The 20,459-nt window shown below is 39.8% G+C and overlaps 1 protein-coding gene across 6 annotated transcripts in view; it reads right to left on the bottom strand.

Moving 5' to 3' along the window:
• The window catches only part of cntrl (centriolin), a 109,366-nt gene that overhangs the window by 71,951 nt on the left and 16,956 nt on the right, over positions 1-20,459 (bottom strand). For 5 of the 6 annotated variants that reach the window (XR_012099749.1, XM_073052671.1, XM_073052672.1 and 2 more), the window contains 5 exons: positions 17,643-17,690; positions 13,239-13,358; positions 12,796-13,018; positions 12,245-12,354; positions 11,412-11,606 (listed from right to left, as the gene is read on the bottom strand). Coding sequence is in view for 5 of the 6 variants with exons in the window: in XM_073052671.1 (XP_072908772.1) it covers positions 11,412-11,606; positions 12,245-12,354; positions 12,796-13,018; positions 13,239-13,358; positions 17,643-17,690 (696 nt within the window). In the remaining variant the exon portion in view is untranslated. The remainder of the gene's footprint in view (positions 1-11,411; positions 11,607-12,244; positions 12,355-12,795; positions 13,019-13,238; positions 13,359-17,642; positions 17,691-20,459) is intronic. The other variant, XM_073052674.1, reaches the window with a different exon arrangement.

The raw sequence follows: 20,459 nt of genomic DNA, 5'->3' as shown, positions 1-20,459 counted from the left end.
TTTTTTTACATGCCTTTTCTATCTCCCATTGGAATTAGTAGCCCACATCCTGGCTACTATTCAGAGGCCTGTATATAATTCCCATTGGGGTCATTTTACTCTTGCAGTTTCTTAACTCTACCCACAAAATTCTACATCTTCTGATTGATCCAATGTCACCCCTTTCTAAGGATTTGATTTCATTTTTTAAAATCAACAGAGCCACATCCCATCTGCCTACCTGCTTGTCCTTTTGATACAATGTGTGTCCTTGGATGTTAAACTCCCAACAGCCATTGTCTTTCAGCCGGGTCTCAGTGATACCCACATTATACCTATCAATCTCTAACTGCATTACAAGATCATCTAACTTATTCTGTATACTGCGTGCACTCAAATACAACACCCTCAATCGTGTATTCATCATACTTTTCAATTTTGTCCTCACGTTACACTGCAACTCATCCTACTGACTGCCATTTTGCCCTTTCATCTGCCTGCCTTCCAGACAGTCTCCCTGAAAATTGCATTTAGTTGTATATGTATAGCTAGGGTGCCTAAGACTTTTGCATAGTATTGTAATAATTTTATGTATCGCACTGTACTGCTGTTGCAAAAAAATAAACAAATTTCATGACATATGAGAGTGATGATAAACCTGATGCTGATATGGACTATTGTGGACTGAGTGGGAAGGGGGCAGGGAAAGGGGAATCATGGTTGGGAAAAGGGGAAGAGGAAAGGGAGGGAGCACAAAAGACTAGTGAGACATTCTGTTATAATCAATATACCAATTGTTTGGAATCGAGTGACCTTGCCTGGGGTCTCAGGACTAGGTGCGTCTGCACCCATGCCACCTCCTCTCCCCCCCCACCCCCCCGGTACTCCTTCTCTACCACTTGTCCCACACCCCTTCTGCGCCATTTCCATTTGCTCCTGCCAGATTTACAAACGTCCTAGTTCTCTCTCTCTCTCTCTACATACCCCCCCACCCCCCAAAGACTTTTGCACAGTACTGTATACCAACTACCCCATCCTATCATTTTGGTTCCCATGCCCCTGCCAAATTGATTTAAACCCTTCCCCACAGCTCTAGTAAATCTATCCACAAGGATATTCAAGTGTAAGCCGTCCCTTTTATACAGTTCATACCATCCCCTGAAGAGACCCCAATGATCCAAAAATCTGAAGACCTGCCCCTTGCACAAGTTCATCAGCCACATATTTATCTGCCAAATCATCCTATTCTTATCCTCGCTGGTGTGTGACACATGCAGCAATTCAGAGATTACTACCTGCTGTTCAGCTTTCTACCCAACTGTATCCAGAGATACCAGCCACGTGACAGATGCACTGCCACCTGGCTGGTCGGAGGACACGCCACATGCCAATCAACATTTGGTCCCTCCCAACTAATCAATGCACACCTAAATTATTGGTAACCTTAATTGGATTATCTCGCCCAGCCCCATGCTATAAAAGGTGAGACTTGTGCCCTGGATCACAGACCACCTCATTGAAGGTAAGTGCATTGATTTATGTTTGGGAAGGTCTATCGTTTGTCCTGGTAAGGGAGCCGCAGCTATCCAAGGTCAAGGGGGATAGCTGTTGTAGTGCTTTTCCCTTGTTCTTTGTTTGTGTAACTGTACCCTGTCCCCACACCGCTTCCTGTGTATTGTAGTTGCTTGTGCTGACCTGACTTCCCCTTGTAAATAAATTCCTTATTATTAAAACTGTGTGTGTCCAGGCCTCTACTGTTGAGACTCAAAGAACCAGTTATTTTCCATCACAACACCAACTCCCTAAATTCTCTCTTCAGGAGCTCCTCCCTTTTCCATTGGTGCCAATTTGTACCAAGAATGCTGGCTGCTCACCACTTCCCTTTTAGAATGCTGTGAACCCAATCCGAGATGTCCCTAGACCTAGCATCTGGGAGGCAACATACCATCCAGATGTCTCTTTCACATCCACAGAATCTCATGTCTACTACTCCAACTATGGAATTCCCTGTCACTACTACAGTTCTCTTCTGAGCCACAGAGCCAGCCTCACTGCCAAAGACCTGCTTAATTGGGCCAAAAGGTACTAGTCCCAATGTGTCCAAATTAAACGGAACCCATGGTAATTGCTGGAACAATGCATTTGTGTGCAATATTTTAACGGATAAAAATGAAATAATTCCTATGAATTATCTTTATAAAAGATCAATTCTGCAACTATACAGAACTGAAATATTCCATCTTCTGCAGGCTGAATTAGAAATAGAAGGAACATCATCTCTCAAATCTGCTTTGCCACTCTGTAAGACCCTAGTTGAACTGATTCTTGCTTTACCTGTTCTTCTCTCTGTTAATCTCTAGTCTAAAATTGATTTTCTCTCTGAATATACATTAAGTCATTGTGTACAAGCTGAACTTGCTCAAACTTTCTCAAAAGTATTTTTAAAAATTTAATGTCTTGTTCAGAGTTGAAATTATTATTTACATCTGCACTTAAATTCATAATTTTCCTACATTAGAAAATAATAATCTTTCTTAAATAACCAAGACATTAACACAATTTGGAAGCCACTATCAGCACCAGAAAGGTTAAAATGGAACTGGTTTGTGTTACCACTTGCTTATTCATTTGAACATTCAAATAAAGAGAGCATAATTCACTACTTTGTCAACAAAGCATTCAGCTAATTCTACTATAATTTATGGCACAATAAATAACAAACAAATTCAGTGTGCTATGAATGTCACATAAAACACTAAATGGCTTGGGACTTGTTGAACAAAGATAGCAATTAAATACGTAAAAAGTAAACAGGAAAATGCATTCTTGTGATTAGTGAATGGATGTTAAACTTAATTCAGGACTTGCCCGTTAAATCGAGCTCTATGAATCCACTGCAAATACATTTATAAAGTTTGTAAAGAGATAAAAATTAAGATCTTTGAGTAAGTAAGAAGCCAAATGTCACAGTCAACCCTCTTCCTTTCAAACTTCCTGTTTTCATTACTCACATTGATCTTACCGGCTTTCAGCCATTACATCTTTAGGGCACTTCTTAGAACTTTGGTTAGTGTATCAGTCTTCACTTCTTTTGCAAACATACTACACGAGAGAGATATGCCGTTTGTTTTCCGGGGAACTGTAATTGTGCCTCTTGCTTCAAATCACAACACGGGAAGTGCTTTCTACAGCCAATCAAAAGCAGCTGACCTAACTGCCTCTCTAATCTCTCCCCAAAGGCAGAACTCTCAGTTGTGAAATGTCACAGCCCACATTACTACTGACAGCCTGCCACAACAGAATTCCAGATACGAGATTAGCCAAAATCCTATTCATGTCTGTACAGCTTTAAAGCACGAGATAAATCACCAGCATACAACATTATAAAGAAAATGAATACTATATTTAATCAATTAATATGTAGACCAGCTTATCCTAAATTCTCCATGACTTGGCACAATTCCATGGAATGCTCTGATTTTGTGAACTGCCAAAATCAGAGTCTGAACTGTAAGTGCTAACATACACACTCAATTCAACAGTTACTCCTCCAGAAAGAAAACTTTTTTAAACTATCAATAACATTATGCACATTAGATTGGATTAATAAGGAACCAGTTACATTACACTCTTAAATTCTAAGCACATAGAACATAACAATACTTTGAGCAAATGAACAAAAAGCCCAGATCTCTCTGAAGTTTATTTTGCAATATTTGCATTCAAATATTGACTAGTTGTGACCATCTGGTTTTTAGAAACATAGAAAACCTATAGCACAATACAGGCCCTTTGGCCCACAAAGCTATGCTGAACATGTCCTTACCTTAGACATCACCTAGCCCTCTATTTTTCTGATTTCTGTGTACTTGTCTAGGAGGCTCTTAAAAGACTCTATTGTATCCGCCTCCACCACCATCACCGGCAGCCCATTCCACGCACTTATCACTCTGCATAAGAAAACTTAACCCCTGACATCTCCTCTGTACCTACTTCTTGACACAGATTTTGTGACCATTTTCTAAATTGTTGTAATTTCTTTTCAAGATCATCACAAATACACCATCAGAATAATTATTTAGCTACTAAGCAAAATGTACACCAGTACATAACTTCACTATTGAATCTATGATTATCTAAAAGAATAGTAATATATATTTGATTATTTATAATGATACTTTTGTTAATTAAGGCAGTATATTTTTGTGGCATTGTTTCTAATGATGTGAAAAACTGTCCTCTTGTAATATATGAAGTTGAATACAAAAATACCACTGCATTTTTCAATGAATGGTGTGAACTTCCACAGTGGGAGTAAATGCATTACTCCTGCAGCTAATGGAAAGTATGAGTATAGAATTCCAAGTCATTAATTGGGAAGGATTTAAGCCAAGGTGAAAAGGATGAATTGCAACAAAAATAAGGCCTCATCATATAACGTATAATCCTCCGTAGCTTCTGCCACCTCCTACGGGATCCCACCACCAGACACATCTTCCCCTCCACCCCACTCTCGGCTTCCTGCAGGGATCGCTCCCTACGTGACTCCCTTGTCCATTCATCCCCCCATCCCTCCCCACCGACCTCCCTCCAGGCGCTTAACCCTGCAAATGGAAGAAGTGCTACACCTGCCCCCACACTTCTTCCCTCACCACCATCCTAAGCCCCAGACAGTCCTTTCAGGTGAGGCACCACTTCACCTACGAGTCAACTGGGGTGATATACTGTATCCGGTGCTCCCGATGTGGCTATTTATACACTGGGGAGACCCGCCGTAGACTGGGAGACCGTTTCACCGCTCAGTCCTCCAGCAGTGGCGGGATCTCCCTGTGGCTACACACTTCAATTCCACAGACCACTCCCACTCCAATATATCTATCCATGGCCTCCTCTACCGTCAAGATGAGGCCACACGCAGGTTGATGGAGCAATACCTTATCTCCCGCCTAGGTAGCCTCCTACCTGCCGGCATGAACACTCAACTCACAGACCTCCGTTGATACCCGTCCCCCTCTTACCCCATCCCTATCTATAATTTTAGTCTGGTTCTCTTTCTCTCTCTTTTCCCCACTCACTATAATCTCCCCCCAGCCCTACTTTTCTTTCTCTTTTATTTCCCATAATTCTCCACCTTCCCCCTAGCCCATTTCCCTTCAGCCTATCACTTCCCAGCTCTCTACTTCATCCCTCCCACCCACTTCTTATCCCCCCTCGACCATCCCATGTTACTTCACTCCTGATGAAGGGTTTCGGCCCGAAACGTCGTCACTATCTCCTCCCATAGATGCTGTCTGGCCTGCTGAGTTCTGCAAGCATTTTGTGTTTTTATTTATTTCCAGCATCTGCAGATTCACTCGCATTGCCTCATCATATATGACTGCTTTCAATTTTGTATTTTTTTTTTTTACAAGTTAGCACATCAAATCAATTATTCACAAAATATGAACTGCCATATTTACAGCAATAAATATATATTATTTCTTAGTAATTATAACTATGGAGTACATAAAACAGAGTATAACACAGGTCCTTCAGCCCACAATGTGGTGTTGACCTTTTAATGCATTCTAAAAATAAATCTAATGCTTTCCATGTGCCTATCTAAGTGTCTCTTAAATGTCCTGAATGTACCTGCACTACCACCACTCCCCAGCAGTGCATTCCATTCTCTTACCACTTAAAAGACTGGTAACTCTGTAACTTATCACTTACTGCTGCTAATTATGGCCCATTTTCTATCCCGGTGCCACTTTCCTATACCTTTCCCATATTCCTTTATTTCCTTAATTCAAAATTCCTTCAATTTTCTCAATGATAGAACCAATACAGAGTTCAAATCCTTTTCCAATAAATTTTACTGACAGGAGGCACAACCCTTCGAACAACTTCAATTCTGAGAGACATTTCCCCTCCAATAATACTAACTGACCAGGATTCTTTCCTTGCCCTCTTTAAATTATGCCAATGCTTTTCCACACTTTCCCTCTCACCTTTTCAACATGGTAAATGGGCTTCCCTCTTATCTTATCTGCTCTCAGGTTCTGCATCCTCTCTTCACATCGAGAACCACTCTTTGGGTTTCCTTCAAGTCTCCCCGATAACCTGCCCTCTCAACTGCCCAAGATGACTGTTTCCACTATAGCTACTGCTTTAAATCTGAATACTACTGGAACCACAATAAGATCTGATTACACAAATTATTTCACTACAGAATTTAAAAAAAAAAAATTTGTGTAAAACTTCAGTATCTGGTATTTAAATATTAGTTCAATTATGTGAAGAAAGATCAGGAAAACATTAACTGGACCACATTCAAAGCTCATGTTTATGATACTAATATATTCAGGTCAAATGACACATTAAAACCACAGTAATTTTGATTCACACTGACAACTGCATTTAATGTTATTAAGTTACAAAAACACTCCAGCCAGTTAAGTCATCATCTTCTCAGGCATTCCTTCCGGGTTAAGTATGATTTACTTCCATTAAATTTAGTGGGTTATGAGATGATTAATGAGCTCTATGCTCATTAATCATCTCAGATTTACAGTCTGCCACAGATGGGAGAGGTGGAGCTTAACAGGGTGGGTGACTTGTTGTTTGAATTACACTGAACAGATCAGCCTCCAAATGTCTCCAAATAGATGTGAAATGTTCAGTGTCTTCCTTGCTGCTTCAAAGTCCACATTCAAAAGTTCAAACACATTTCCTTCTCCTCTCATCTGAGTTAGTGAGGATATTACATTATTTTTCATGGAATAAAACAACTATTGGAGATAAGGGAATTGCTGTAATAGTCAAACAGACTGACCTTTACTTTGCTGAGGCCCAGTGACAACTGTCAGACACCATCTTTTATTTACCTCTCGAACAGGATCCCAAACCATCACCTATCTTATTAACTCTGGAAATCTCCCTGCTCCTCCACCCTGACAGCAGCCTCATCTTGCCACAAGAGGAGACCGTTATCCACTGCCACTAACCTCACAGTTCCCTCACCCTGCACCTCCCATTTCTACCTCCTACCCAAAATTCATAAACCTGTCTGTTCAGTTAGACCAATTGTTTCAGCTTGTTCCTGTCCCACTGAACTCATATCTCACACCTTGATTCAGTTTTATCCCCCTGGTTCAGTCTCTTCCCACTTACATCTGTAACATTTCACATGCTCTAGACCTTTTTAAGTTCCCTGGCCCCAAACATCTTATTTTCACCATGGATGTCCAGTCCCTATACACCTCCATCCTTCACCAGCAAGGCTCCAAAGCTCTCACAGCTACTTGGACTACACCTCTTCCTCCCCATTGCCATCTTCTCTCAATTCCTCCATCTCTGCCGCATTTCCTCTCAGGATGAAACTTTTCATTCCAAAACAAAGGAAATGTCCTTCTTCAAAGAAAGGGGCTTCCCTTCCTCCACCATCACCACTACCCTCAATTGCATCTCTTCCATTTTGCACACGTCTGCCCTCATCCCATCCTCCCACCACCCCATAAGGGATAAGGTTCCTCTTGTCTTCACCTGCCACCTCACCAGCCTCCACGTACAGTACATAATTCTCCATAACTTCCACAATCTCTAACAGGATCCCACCACCAAATGCATCTTTCCCTAACTTCCCCCCCCCACTTTCTATATTCTGCAGAGATCACTCCCTACATGACTCCCAGTGTGGCCTCTTGTGTATCAGTGAGACCCAATGTAGAATGTAGATTGGGAGATCACTTCACCAAGCCCCTACGCTCCATCTGCCGTAAAAAGTGAGATTTCTCAGAGACCACCCATTTTAATTCCACTTCCCATTCCCATATGTCCATCCATGGCCTCCTTTACTGTCGCGATGAAGCCACACTCAGGTTGGAGGAGCAACACCTTGTATTCTGTCTGGATAGACAGACAGACATACTTTATTGATCCCGAGGGAAACTGGGTTTCATTACAGTCGCACCAACCAAGAATAGTATAGAGATATAGCAATACAAAACCATAAATAATTAAATGATATTAATATTAATAATAATAATAATAATAATAATAATAATAATAATAATAATAATAATAAGTAAATTATGCCAAGTGGAAATAAGTCCAGGTCCAGGCTCAGGGTGTCTGACACTCCGAGGGAGGAGTTGTAAAGTTTGATGGCCACAGGCAGGAATGACTTCCTATGACACTCAGTGTTGCATCTCGGTGGAATGAGTCTCTGGCTGAATGTACTCCTGTGCCTAACCAGTACATTATGGAGTGGATGGGAGACATTGTCCAAGATGGCATGCAACTTGGACAGCATCCTCTTTTCAGACACCACCGTCAGAGTCCAGTTCCACTCCCATAACATCACTGGCCTTACGAATGAGTTTGTTGATTCTGTTGGTGTCTGCTACCCTCAGCCTGCTGCCCCAGCACACAACAGCAAACATGATAGCACTGGTCACCACAGACTCGTAGAACATCCTCTGCATCGTCCGGCAGATGTTAAAGGACCTCAGTCTCCTCAGGAAGTAGAGATGGCTCTGACCCTTCTTGTAGACAGCCTCAGTGTTCTTTGACCAGTCCAGTTTATTGTCAATTCGTATCCCCAGGTATTTGTAATCCTCCACCATGTCCACACTGACCCCTTGGATGGAAACAGGGGTCACCGGCGCCTTAGCCCTCCTCAGGTCCACCACCAGCTCCTTAGTCTTTTTCACATTAAGCTGCAGATGATTCTGCTCACACCATGTGACAAAGTTTCCCACCGTAGCCCTGTATTCAGCCTCATCTCCCTTGCTGATACATCCAACTATGGCAGAGTCTCCAACCTAATGGCATGAACATCAATTTCTCGAACTTCCAGTAATGGCCCTACCTCCTCTATTCCTATCCCCTTTTCCCTCTCCCATCTTATCTCCTTGCCTGCCTGTCACCTCCCTCTGGTGTTTCTCCTCCCTTTTCTCCCATGGCCTTCTGTACTCTCCTACTAGATTCCTTCTTCTCCAACCACGTATCTCTTTCACCAATCAACTTCCCAGGTCTTTAGGTCCTCCTTCACTCCCTCCCATCTTCTAACTCTGACTCATCTTTTTTTCCTCCAGTCGTGCTGAAGAGTCTCGGCACGAAACGTTGACTGTACTTGTTTCCCCATTGATGCTGCCTGGCCTGCTAAGTTCCTCCAGCATCTTATTTGTGTTGGTTGGATTTCCAGCATCTGCAGATTTTCTCTTGTTTTTAAACTACTGGAAGAACTCAGTGGGTCAGTTGGTATCAGTACTGGGACAGTCAATGCTTTGAATTGAGAGCCTTCATTTACATTGAATACATAGAGGGGTGAAAAGTGATATAAAGAATTGATAGGAAGAGCTGGCAAACAAAAGGTGTCCAAGGAAGGAGGGGCAAGTGACAAATGGAGGAGGGAAGAGTGGAAATAGTCTTTGGAGGCTGGGAGGTGATACATAGAGGCAACAAAAGGCTGCAGATGACAGAAACTGATAGAAAAGTGGAGCATGGGACCAAATAAGGGAGACAGGGTGGACAGATGGGAACAGTATGGGGAGGATAACCAATGAGTCAAGCAGAGGACAATGGGCAGGTGTAGTAGGTGGAGTGATGAAAATACACAGCGATAAGGAGCTGTGGGGTGGGGGTGGGTTGTATGTTGGTAGACTAGGAGAAGGCAGAAAAATTTAAAGGGGGAGCGGATTACCTAAGGCTGAAGAATTTGATGTTCATGGCAATGGGTGGTAGATTACCCAAACAGAATACAAGGTGCTTTCTGAAAGATTGTGTTTAGCCTCAGCCCAGTAACACAGGAGGCAGAGGACAAAGTCAATGTGGGAATGGACAGTGGAATTAAATGGCTTGCAACCAAAAGCTACAGATTGCTTTGTGAAGGCCTTAAGTCACTTTCCATATATTCCCACAAATCACTTATGCTGATAGCCCTCTGAGTTCTTGTATTTGGAGGCTAGTAATTCACAACCACCACATTATAAAAGAGCTTTCAAGCTACTATGATACACTTCACTGAGTTAAAAACATAATTATGCTTTGTGTAACGTTGTTCAGCCATTGACCAGCATTGCATATCCCAAATTATTTTATTATTTTAATTGTGAATGCATTAAATATTTATTCAAAATTAACTATTTTAACAAAATACAATTTTTCAGGAAGAGTCTGAATACGCATGTCATAAACACAAGAGATTCTGCAGATCATGGAAATCCAGAGCAATACACACAAAATGCTGGAGAAATTTAACAGGTCAGGCAGCATTTAGTCAATGTATCAGGTTGAGATCCTTCATCAGGACTGGAAAGGACGCCAGAATAAATAGATCAGAGGAGGGAAAGGAGAACCAGCTGGGTGATGGGAAAGGTTTGTTTTAAAATCTATTGAGATACAGCATGGAATAGGCCATTCCAGCTGCCCAGAAATCCCCCAATTTAATACGGGACAATTTAATATGACCAATTAACCTACCACTGGTACGTTTTTGGACTGTGGGAAGAAACCAGAGCACCTGGAAGAAACTCACGCAGTCATAGGAAGAACATACAAACTCCTTACAGGCAACAGCAAGATTTGAATCCTGGTCGCCTGTACTGTAAAGAATTGTGCTAACCACTACACTGCCTGAAAGGCTGGGAGAAGGAGTCTGTATGCTTCTTTGATACAGGTATTTTAGGCAAAAGTTATTAAATCTGCACTTTATTATTCACTTGATGAAATTACCTTCAAAATAATATGTTTCTAAAATTTGATTATTAAAGTAGAATTTCTTTTAAAAAATGGACTTATCTGTATTCCCTTAATAAAACTGCTTCAAACTACATAAATGAAGATTGAAAGTGACGTAGGTTTAAATTATGGAATTTGCATTTTAGCTACTTACTATATATTTACTCTTACAGACAACCATTGCATTACAAGTTGCATTCTACAAATTAGTATTGACAGTTTCCATGACATGAGGCGCATCATCTTCACATGCATCAAGAAATGGGAAATATTTAAAAAATTAAAATTTTGTGATGATTTATTTACTTCACATAAATTCCAAGAGTGTGAACTTTATTCTGTATTTCAAAGTTTTGTGTTGTGATTTGAGAGTTCTGCAAGGGCAAATTTCTCAAACAGCATGGGGCTCATTTGTATTTATATTTTGGCTCTACTTAATTGAATTTACAAACTTTTAATTAGTTAGGTGACCTGGGTTAGATTATGTGGTACACATTCCTCAGAGTGAAAATTTAGAACTGAAATTACAATGAGTTTTATTAACTACTGGCTTGTAATTAGAGCTTCTGCATCTAGAACAGAAGGCGGTTCAGCCTCCATGTCAATTATTTCTCCAGTTCCCTTATCCCCTCCGACAAACCAAATGAAAGCAGAGGGAGTGAAAAGTCTGATTCACAGTTACGAGAATTTCTCAGTTTAATTCTACTCACATGTCGAGGATCTTTAGGATCAATAGACCTTAAATTCTTCTCGAGATCAAGAATCTCATGCTGCTTTTTTTCCATCTCTTTCCACTGTCTTTCCATTTGCTGCTCCAGTTCCTCAGTCTCCTGACGCAAATTGTTAATCAGCTGAATCTTCTGTGCAAAATGCCGTTTGAGCTTTTCTTTTTCAACTACTGAGATCTGTGTTAAGCAGAAAGAATGACAGTTAACTATAGAGAGAAAAACAAAATCAATATAATTTTCAGGCTAATTCCAAATACAAATTCATATAAAACTCCATTTTGTTTTGCTATCATTTTCTCTATTATACTGATTACTCACAAACTACCACTTTTTTTTGTTTGCATTCACCCCACAATATTAAATTGTTTCTTCTTCCATTTAAATTTTCATGCTTCATTCCTAAGTAAAAGGTTGACAGGCAACTGGCCCCAAGTTTTCTGCCAAGATGTGCAGTAGAGCAGACCAAGTCTATTCAGATTCAGATTCAACTTCCTTCTTTTTGTGTAGAGAAACACTGTGCTTTCTATAAACCTATATAACTACATTTGTTTAGAGCATTTTAGCATTTTAATCTGTAACAGTACATTCATAGCAACTCCACTATGAATTATGCAACACTAGAAAAGCTATAATTGTGATTTAATAGATTACCTCAACTACGGATTTTTTTTCTCATTTGACCAGCTATGGAATAAGCTTAAACTATGCCCACTATCCCAGTTCCATTAAGTTTATGTGGGAAAAGCATGACTGATGACATCATTTTTGTCAGCTTGTAGGCCAAGACAGAGAAATCTTTGTTTAGCTATACACACCTGTTTTTGAGCTGTTAACTCTTCCAGGTTTTTTAGCTCTTTAACTGTTCTCAAGACTTGCTGTTCTGCCTTTTCTTTTTCACCTTGCAGTTGTCTCAGTGACTCTTCAGCTGTTGAAAAAAGACTATTTATGTGAAGATAATGCAACATTATTGTTTAGGTTTTAACAAACCAAAAAGTCCGATTACATTGGAATATTTAGTTTGTACAATGATTACCTGGGTTGGTTTTTTTTTTAAAAAGCAGATATTTTGATTAGATAGTGAACTCTGAAAATCATCACTGGGCAATATTACAGAGCCTGATTCATACCACGGACAAAAAAACCCATCCCAAAACATCAATGGATAGCAATCCATCATAGAAATTATTGCTGACTTATCGTTCTTTGACTAGCTATTCCAAAGTGAATTTTAAGTGTTCTCACCTGTGGTCAAAACCAGTCACTGTGACCTGAAGAAATTTTCCTGGTTTGAAAACTTAATTTTCATATTTCGAAAGATCTTTGAACATTAATTAAAAAATTTAAGAGCACTATTCAGTGCCTTTACCTTTCTGGATTTTCTTTTCCTTGTCTTCAAGCTGGACATCCATTGCCTGATTAAGGTTTGTTCTCATTTTATTTTTTTCCTCATCATCCACATCAAACTGAATTTTTCCAACTTCTCCATGCTGCACTGGATTAATGGTATGTTCTTGAATATATTGGTTTCTCTTGTACCTGGCTTTCCCAATGTAAGGACTCTCATTTGGAATTTCTTGGAAATTGAAGTTCTGTAAAATGGTTCAAGATACATTTATACAAAACTATTAGGTTTAAGATTGTGATGTACGAAACTACAAAAACTATGGTTTACATTTGCTTTATTGGGGTCTAAACAGGTTGTTAGTTCAACGATTTATGCAACAGCCTCTGCATTCTCTCTTTTTTACTGATCAGAATATTTCATCTTTGATTGGTTGATTAACATCCCAAAAAAAGGTAATGTATTACTTCAGTTGGAGTATGATGAAGTGGTTCAAACTTGGCATCAATCTTGTAAAATGCCAATTCTTGCTCCAGCTGATATTGCTTATGACAAGCCCGTGTTAGTTCCACTGTCTTCTGCTTCAGCTGTAACGGGAAAAAAAAACCAAAATTAGCAAACATTCACATCTAGGAAAAGTAATTATACTTTTAAAAAAATCATCACTTCTCTGAATGCCTTCTCTTTTCTCCTTTTAATTTCCTGAAGTTAAATATTTGATTCCTCAGAAGGCATAAGAGTAGATGATCAACTGATAACATAGGTAGTAAAACAATAACAAAGATAATGACTATAAAGTCTCTTTCAGTTATGTTGGTTGTGGGATAAATATTGCTCAAGCAGAGAATTCTTTTGGTCATTGATTAAAGTGATTGTTCACATTAATCTGAAAAAAATAGACAAAAGTTTGGTTTAAGTTTTCATTTTAAAGATGGAACTACCAATAGGATGCTATCGCCGGATTCTGACACTGAAAGATCAGTCCAGATCATGCTTAAGCTCTGGTCTCAGGTTACAATCTCTAACTATGCAATTTATGGAACTAAGTAAATCTGCTGAATGGAATAGTCTACTCAAAATCTCCATTTCATTTGTTAGTATTAGTGCAAATTTGATTCTCTCTCTTTATTGACCCGCCTACTCAATAGTGAACAGCAAAAAAAAGTTTAGAGTAAATCTTGGCCTATTGCACCTGCCATTGTACATATGATTTGCATTGCACTAAGCCCTCTTTATCCATGAGGGATAGGGACACAGATTTCCTGTGTGAAATAAATAAAAGATAAAACTCACATTTACCACCACGACCTCTCCTTTAGTCCCAATAAATACTCTAAAGATAAATCATGCTCTGAAGGCATTCATGTACTAATAAACACATTAAATTGTTTAAATATCCAAAAGTAAATGATATTGGTTAGCAAACTACTTTCACTGAATTCACCGATATAGACAGCAGTGATCAGATTTGAAACTTCAAGGTGTAGCTGTGTAAGTGAAGGCCACTCTTTATTAGAATTGCGCAATGTATAGAGCCACATGATACAAGTAGTCTGGAAACTAATTCACTGCACTTGTGCAGACAATGACTGGTTCTTCAAAGATATGCATATATATTGAAATATTTATTGGAAAAAGTTCAAGGTGAGGCCTGAAGCTGACCTCATGAGTATACAAATTTAGGATAGGGAGTCAGCAGAAAAGGAGGATGATGGCACCTAACAGCAACTCCTTTGCGTGCATCTTCAGAAACAGTTCTATTTCTTTCCTTGATATCTCTTTTCCCTTTTTCAAGGTTCTTTTGAAGACCCTGACCTGGAATTACACACCGACTTCAGTTCTCTGTGGAAATGGGACCCGTTCTCAGGGCCTCACGATCAGTTGCTTCTCAATATGCCAAGGATGCAGCTTGGAGGTCTAACGCGCCTTCAGGGTGCTGGATTTTCATGGCTCTGGAGGCAGGCAGATTCAAGGCTGGTGCCATTGCCTGATGTGTCATGATTGATGGAAGATCATAAGCAGCGAGCTGGCTGCTGTCTGTGTGCCCAGAGAGCCGAGTTCTTTGGTCACACAGCTCGGAAAAAGCGACACAACAGACTTCTAACACCATAAATCAGCGAGTTGCTTTACGTCTCTCAACTCTCTGTGAAATGGGGACACCTCTTTTTCCTTTATTAGGGAGGGAGAGTGAGAACCTGTGGTATGTCAAGTTACTGGGTGAACAAGCAGTCTTTGGGGTACTGTGAGTCTGTGTCTTTATTGATGCTTTGCTGCACACTTAAGTGCTCGGTGGAGGGTGTCATTGCTTTTTTGCTCATGGGTGGCGGGGGAGGTTGTTGCTTTGCTGCTGCTTATGCGTGGGAAGATGGCATTGGGGGGGCTTTGGGATTCTAACATTTAACTGTCATTCATTCTTTAGGGGCACTTTTTCTCATGGAGGTTTGTGAAGAAAACAAATTTCAGAATGTATATTGTAAACATTTTTCTCACATTAAATGTACCTATTGAAACCTACTGGATCGTCTTTATTCAAGTAAAGAACAGCATGCTGGCTTTTGAACATCCTATAACTTGCATGAAATTATTAACAATTTGCAGCTATCATAGTTATCCCTTAGAAGAAAACATTTTTATTTAAACATTTCAGTTTCTTAGGGGAAACAAAATACTGTCACTGATTATTGTAGCTATGAAGACAAGTAAAAAGACTATCACCCAAGATGAGCAAAATCTAATGCATTAAAGTTCTTTTGAAAGACAAAGTGATATTTAAAGTTGTTTATAAACTGCTCCTAGTGTTTGTAAAAATGCTGCTTTTCATGCGGCACTCACTAATCAACAAATCCCCTATATTATATGTGCATTTACCATTTAGATAGTGAAGAGCTCCACTGACATTATCTCAAGTTTCTCCATCAGCAAAGTACAAACAGCCAGAGAAACTTATTGGCCAGGCAGTATTTGCATTCTCCCTTGTCTTCACAAGTTTTGTTACATGTGCAAACATGCATGTACACACATACATACACACACACGCACACACCACAGCAAAATTTAACAAAACAAAGATCACACCTGGGAGACTTTTGAAGGCATTGTCATTTTTAAAAATACTTCACTGAAGAAACACAAATCTTATATAGTTCAGTACTGAATTCTACTTTTATTTTAGAGGAAAATTAGTTTTATTTGTCACATGTATGTTGAAACATACAGGGAAATATGGAATTTGCATCACCAATCTACACACACAGGATGTCCTAGAGGCAGCCCACAAGTGTTGCTGTGCTTCCGGTGCCAACATCGCATACTCACAACTTACTAACCCTAACCTGTATGTCTTTGGAATGTGGGAGGAAACCCACATGGCTGTAAAGTGTTACACTAACTGCAATACTACCATGCCACCCGACTACTAGTCATAAAGACAGAAATTAACAGTATAGAAACAGACGCTTTGGTCCATTAAGACTGAACCAACCATTAGGCACCCCTTTATACATTAATCCTAACCAAATACATTTTATTCTCTTCCCATTTCATTAATTTCCCCCATTCCCCCAAGATTCTTCCACTAACTTGCACACTAGGGACAAATTAGAAAGGCTAATTAACCTACCAATGCACAAATGATATGGGAGGAAACCAGAGCACCTGGGACAGCCCAGATGGTCACAGGGAGACTATGTAAATTTTAAGTAGATAGCACTAGAACTCAGAATTGAAACTCAGCTGGTGAAGCTGACCTCCAAAGTCAACTCAGCCATCACCTGTATACTTAAAAAATCTATTTACTTGCTAGTTTTTAAAATATAAATTCCACCAGTTTTAGTCTTACTTCTGATTTTCCACAACTGGACCCTATTCAATGGTCAACAGTTCTTTCTGCCAAATCAGCAAGGTACATTGGTTGAAAGATGTATTGTTTTAATAAATGAATACATATTCAATGCAGCTAAACTCTAGTTCGTGCAAGTTAACTACCAGATCTGACTGAAGAGCATGAATGCAAAGCCTTCAAGTAACTCCAATTTTTCCAAAAGCATTTAGATCACTCCTTACTAGGTGATTAACAATTTCCACATTTTGCTCCAGGCCCTTTGTGCATATCCGGCATACATGCAGAGGGGCTGCCAGGACAGTAATGATTAACAGTGATCGACAGCTGATTAAAGACTAACAGTGCACGAGACACTATTTACCAAACTTTATTTCCTCACCATTGGCCCACTATTTGCAGAGGTTAATCACAGAAGAGAAGGCTAATGAGAAAATTGATGGCTGCTTTCATAATACTCAAGACCAGCCTCACCTGATCAACATTCACAGTACAAAGTACAAAACCTCAATCAAGTAGGTCCTACTTCAAGACTTATGTTCCCAACACCATGATTTGCTAATTTTCCTCTGCTGACAATGTAATTTGGGTTCCCAAACTGCACTTCTAATCACAACATAAATGATCGAGCGATACCTCCATTTGCAAAAGCCTCCGTTGCTACCCTTGGTGATTTAACTTTTAACAAATCTAAGCAACACCAATCCATCCTATTTCCCTCCCTCCTGCCACCCATACCACATCCTTTCAACATTTGTAACCTACATATTTTCCTCTGTTACTTTCTAATGCTACAGACCTTGTGTGCAATAGAATATTGCTGCTAATGGATGAAGATAAAACCATCCAGCAGTTTAACACTCAATTTTCAACATTAAAGAATTTTTAAGTCATAATTTATTTTCCTGTAACATCATTTATATGTTCCAAATACATATTAACTAACATATTACTATAGTTTGGATTAATTAGCTCATAAATCCCTTGTGTGATCTCTGTTGCATGCAACATAAATGCTACATGCTTCAGATACCTGAAGGCAAGTGTGCAGCAATGCTTCAATAGAGAGCCACAGGAAACGCTGAAGAAAAGCAACAGGTTAAGAGACGAGTAAAATGAAACATTTAACACAAGTTTTTAGAATGACACTAACAGATACCACGGTTTTAGGAAAACCTTCAATTAAAACACACAGCTTAAAAATGAGATAAAATAACCTTGCAGCTGTCTTTATACATGATCACTGCAACAAGACTTTTAAGCTCAGTACTCATTTGTTTAAACAAGATACCATTCAGTTCATTGTGCAAATAGGTCAGCTGATAATGAAAACAAAAGAGCTTTAAATTGTTTTAAAAAAAAGCTAACTTCATTAAGAAACAAAGGCTGCAGTATCCATTGGGGAAGATTTTGCAAATAGCTGAAGAGAGAAAAACAAGCAGTTATCAATAAACTGTAATAATCTTTAAGGTGTAAAAACATAAGAAACACATTTCCTTCAAAAAATGAATGCAATTTTGTTTTATTCCTCATTAGTGTCTATACTATGGAGTACCTCAAAGCCACATTGAACTGATTACAAGACATTAAATAGCAGCATATTCATGCAAAAACATTCATCTGAGACAAAAGGCTCAGGCGTATACGAGACGTATTATCTGGAACTCTCAACTGCATTTCAAGCTTAGGTTTTAATTTTAACGGACTATCATTTAATTCTGAAGATTTCCCATTTTACTTTATATAGAACATAGAACACTATTACACAATTCAGCCCATTGGCCCAGGATGCTGTGCTGACCCTTGTTCTTCCTATCTTAATTAAATTCAACTTTTAACTTAATTATGCAATCAAGGTTACCATTAAGAGCAGGCTTGTTGGGGAGAAACATTTCCTGATTGGATACTCACCTAATATCAGCAGTTTACCTATATGCCCAGTAACAAAACTAATCTGTTCATCTTTATCATACTGTTAATTTGGGTAACATGTTTCGTGGTGTCAGTAAGACATTGTTAAAATCTGAAATACTGAGAGCCTGCTTTTCAGATTTACATCTTTAATAAATGTAATCTTACATCTAAGGAAGCTAAACATAGAAACATAGAAAACCTACAGCACAACAAAGGCACTTCGGCCCACAAAGTTGTGCCGAACATGTCCCTACCTTAGAAATTACAAAGCTTACCTATAGCCCTCCATTTTACTAAACTCCATGTACCTATCTATAAGTCTCTTAAAAGACCCCATCATATCCGCCTCCACCACAGTTGCTGGCAGCCCATTTCATGCACTCACCACTCTCTGAGAAAAAAAACATACCCCTGACATCCCCTTTGTACCTACTCCCCAGCACCTTAAACCTGTGTCTTCTTGTGGCAACCATTTCAGCCCTGGGAAAAAGCCTCTGACTATCCACACAATCAATGCCTCTCATCATCTTATACACCTCTATCAGGGGTCATCTCTCAGCCTCTGTCGCTCCAAGGAGAAAAGGCCGTGTTCACTCAACCTATTCTCATAAGGTATGCTCCCTAATCCAGGCAACATCCTTGTAAATCTCCTCTGCACCCTTTCTATGGCATCCACATCCTTCCTATAGTGAGGCAATCAGAACTGAGCACAGTACTCCAAGTGGGATCTGACCAGGGTCCTATATAGCTGCAACGTTACCTCTCAGCTCTTAAACTCAATCCCACGATTGATGAAGGCCAATACACCATATGCCTTTTTAACCACAGAGTCAACCTGCGCAGCTGCTTTGAGCGTCCCAAGATCCCTCTGATCCTCCGTACTGCTAAGAGTCTTACCATTAATACTATATTCTGCCATCATACTTGACCTACCAAAATGAACCACTTCACACTTATCTGGGTTAACTCCATCTGCCACTTCTCAGCCCAGTTTTGCATCCTATCAAGGTCCCGCTGTAACCTCTGACAGCCCTCCACATTTTCCACAACACCTCCAACCTTCATGTCATCAGCAAACTTACTAACCCATCCCTCCACTTCCTCATCCAGGTTATTTATAAAAATCACAAAGAGTAAGGGTCTCGGAACAGATCCCTGAGGCACTCCACTGGTCACCGACCTCCATGCAAAATATGACCCATCTACAACCACTCTTTGCCTTTTGTGGGCAAGCCAGTTCTCAATCCACAAAGCAATGTCCCCTTGGATCCCATGCCTCCTTACTCTCTCAATAAGCCTTCGATGGGGTACCTTATCAAATGCCTTGCTGAAATCCATATACACTACTTCTACTGCTCTTCCTTCATCAATGTGTTTAGTCACATCCTCAAAAAATTCAATCAGGCTCGTAGGGCACAACCTGCCTTTGACAAAGCCATGCTGACTATTCCTAATCATATTATGCCTCTCCAAATGTTCATAAATCCTGCCTCTCAGGATCTTCTCCATCAACTTACCAACCAGCTGGTCAGGAATTCTCATCCATGAAAGTTGCTTTGCCATTAGTGTAAGGACACTGACCCTGCAACATCTGGACAGTATAGATGTATACATCAGGATGCTCTTTATTAATTACAGCTCAGCATTCAATACTAACATCCCCTCAAAACTAATCAATAAGCTTAAGACCTAAACCTCAGTACCACCTTGTGTAATTGGATCCTCGATTTCTTCACTTGCAGACCCCAGTCATTTCGGATTGGCAACAACATCCCCACAATCTCCATCAACACAGGTGCACCACAGGCTGTGTGTTTAGCCCTCTGCTCTACCTACTTTTCATTTATGAAAAGTAGTTTACCCTTGAATGGAAAATCCTACAAAAAGTAGCGAATACAGCAAAGCTCCAATGCCATATTTGGTCGAATCAAAGGAG

The sequence above is a fragment of the Hemitrygon akajei genome, chromosome 7, assembly GCF_048418815.1.
Source record: "Hemitrygon akajei chromosome 7, sHemAka1.3, whole genome shotgun sequence".
NCBI classification, from domain to species: Eukaryota; Metazoa; Chordata; class Chondrichthyes; order Myliobatiformes; family Dasyatidae; genus Hemitrygon; species Hemitrygon akajei.
The sequence above is the reverse complement of the archived record's forward strand: the minus strand, read 5'-3'. Positions and strand labels throughout refer to the sequence as shown.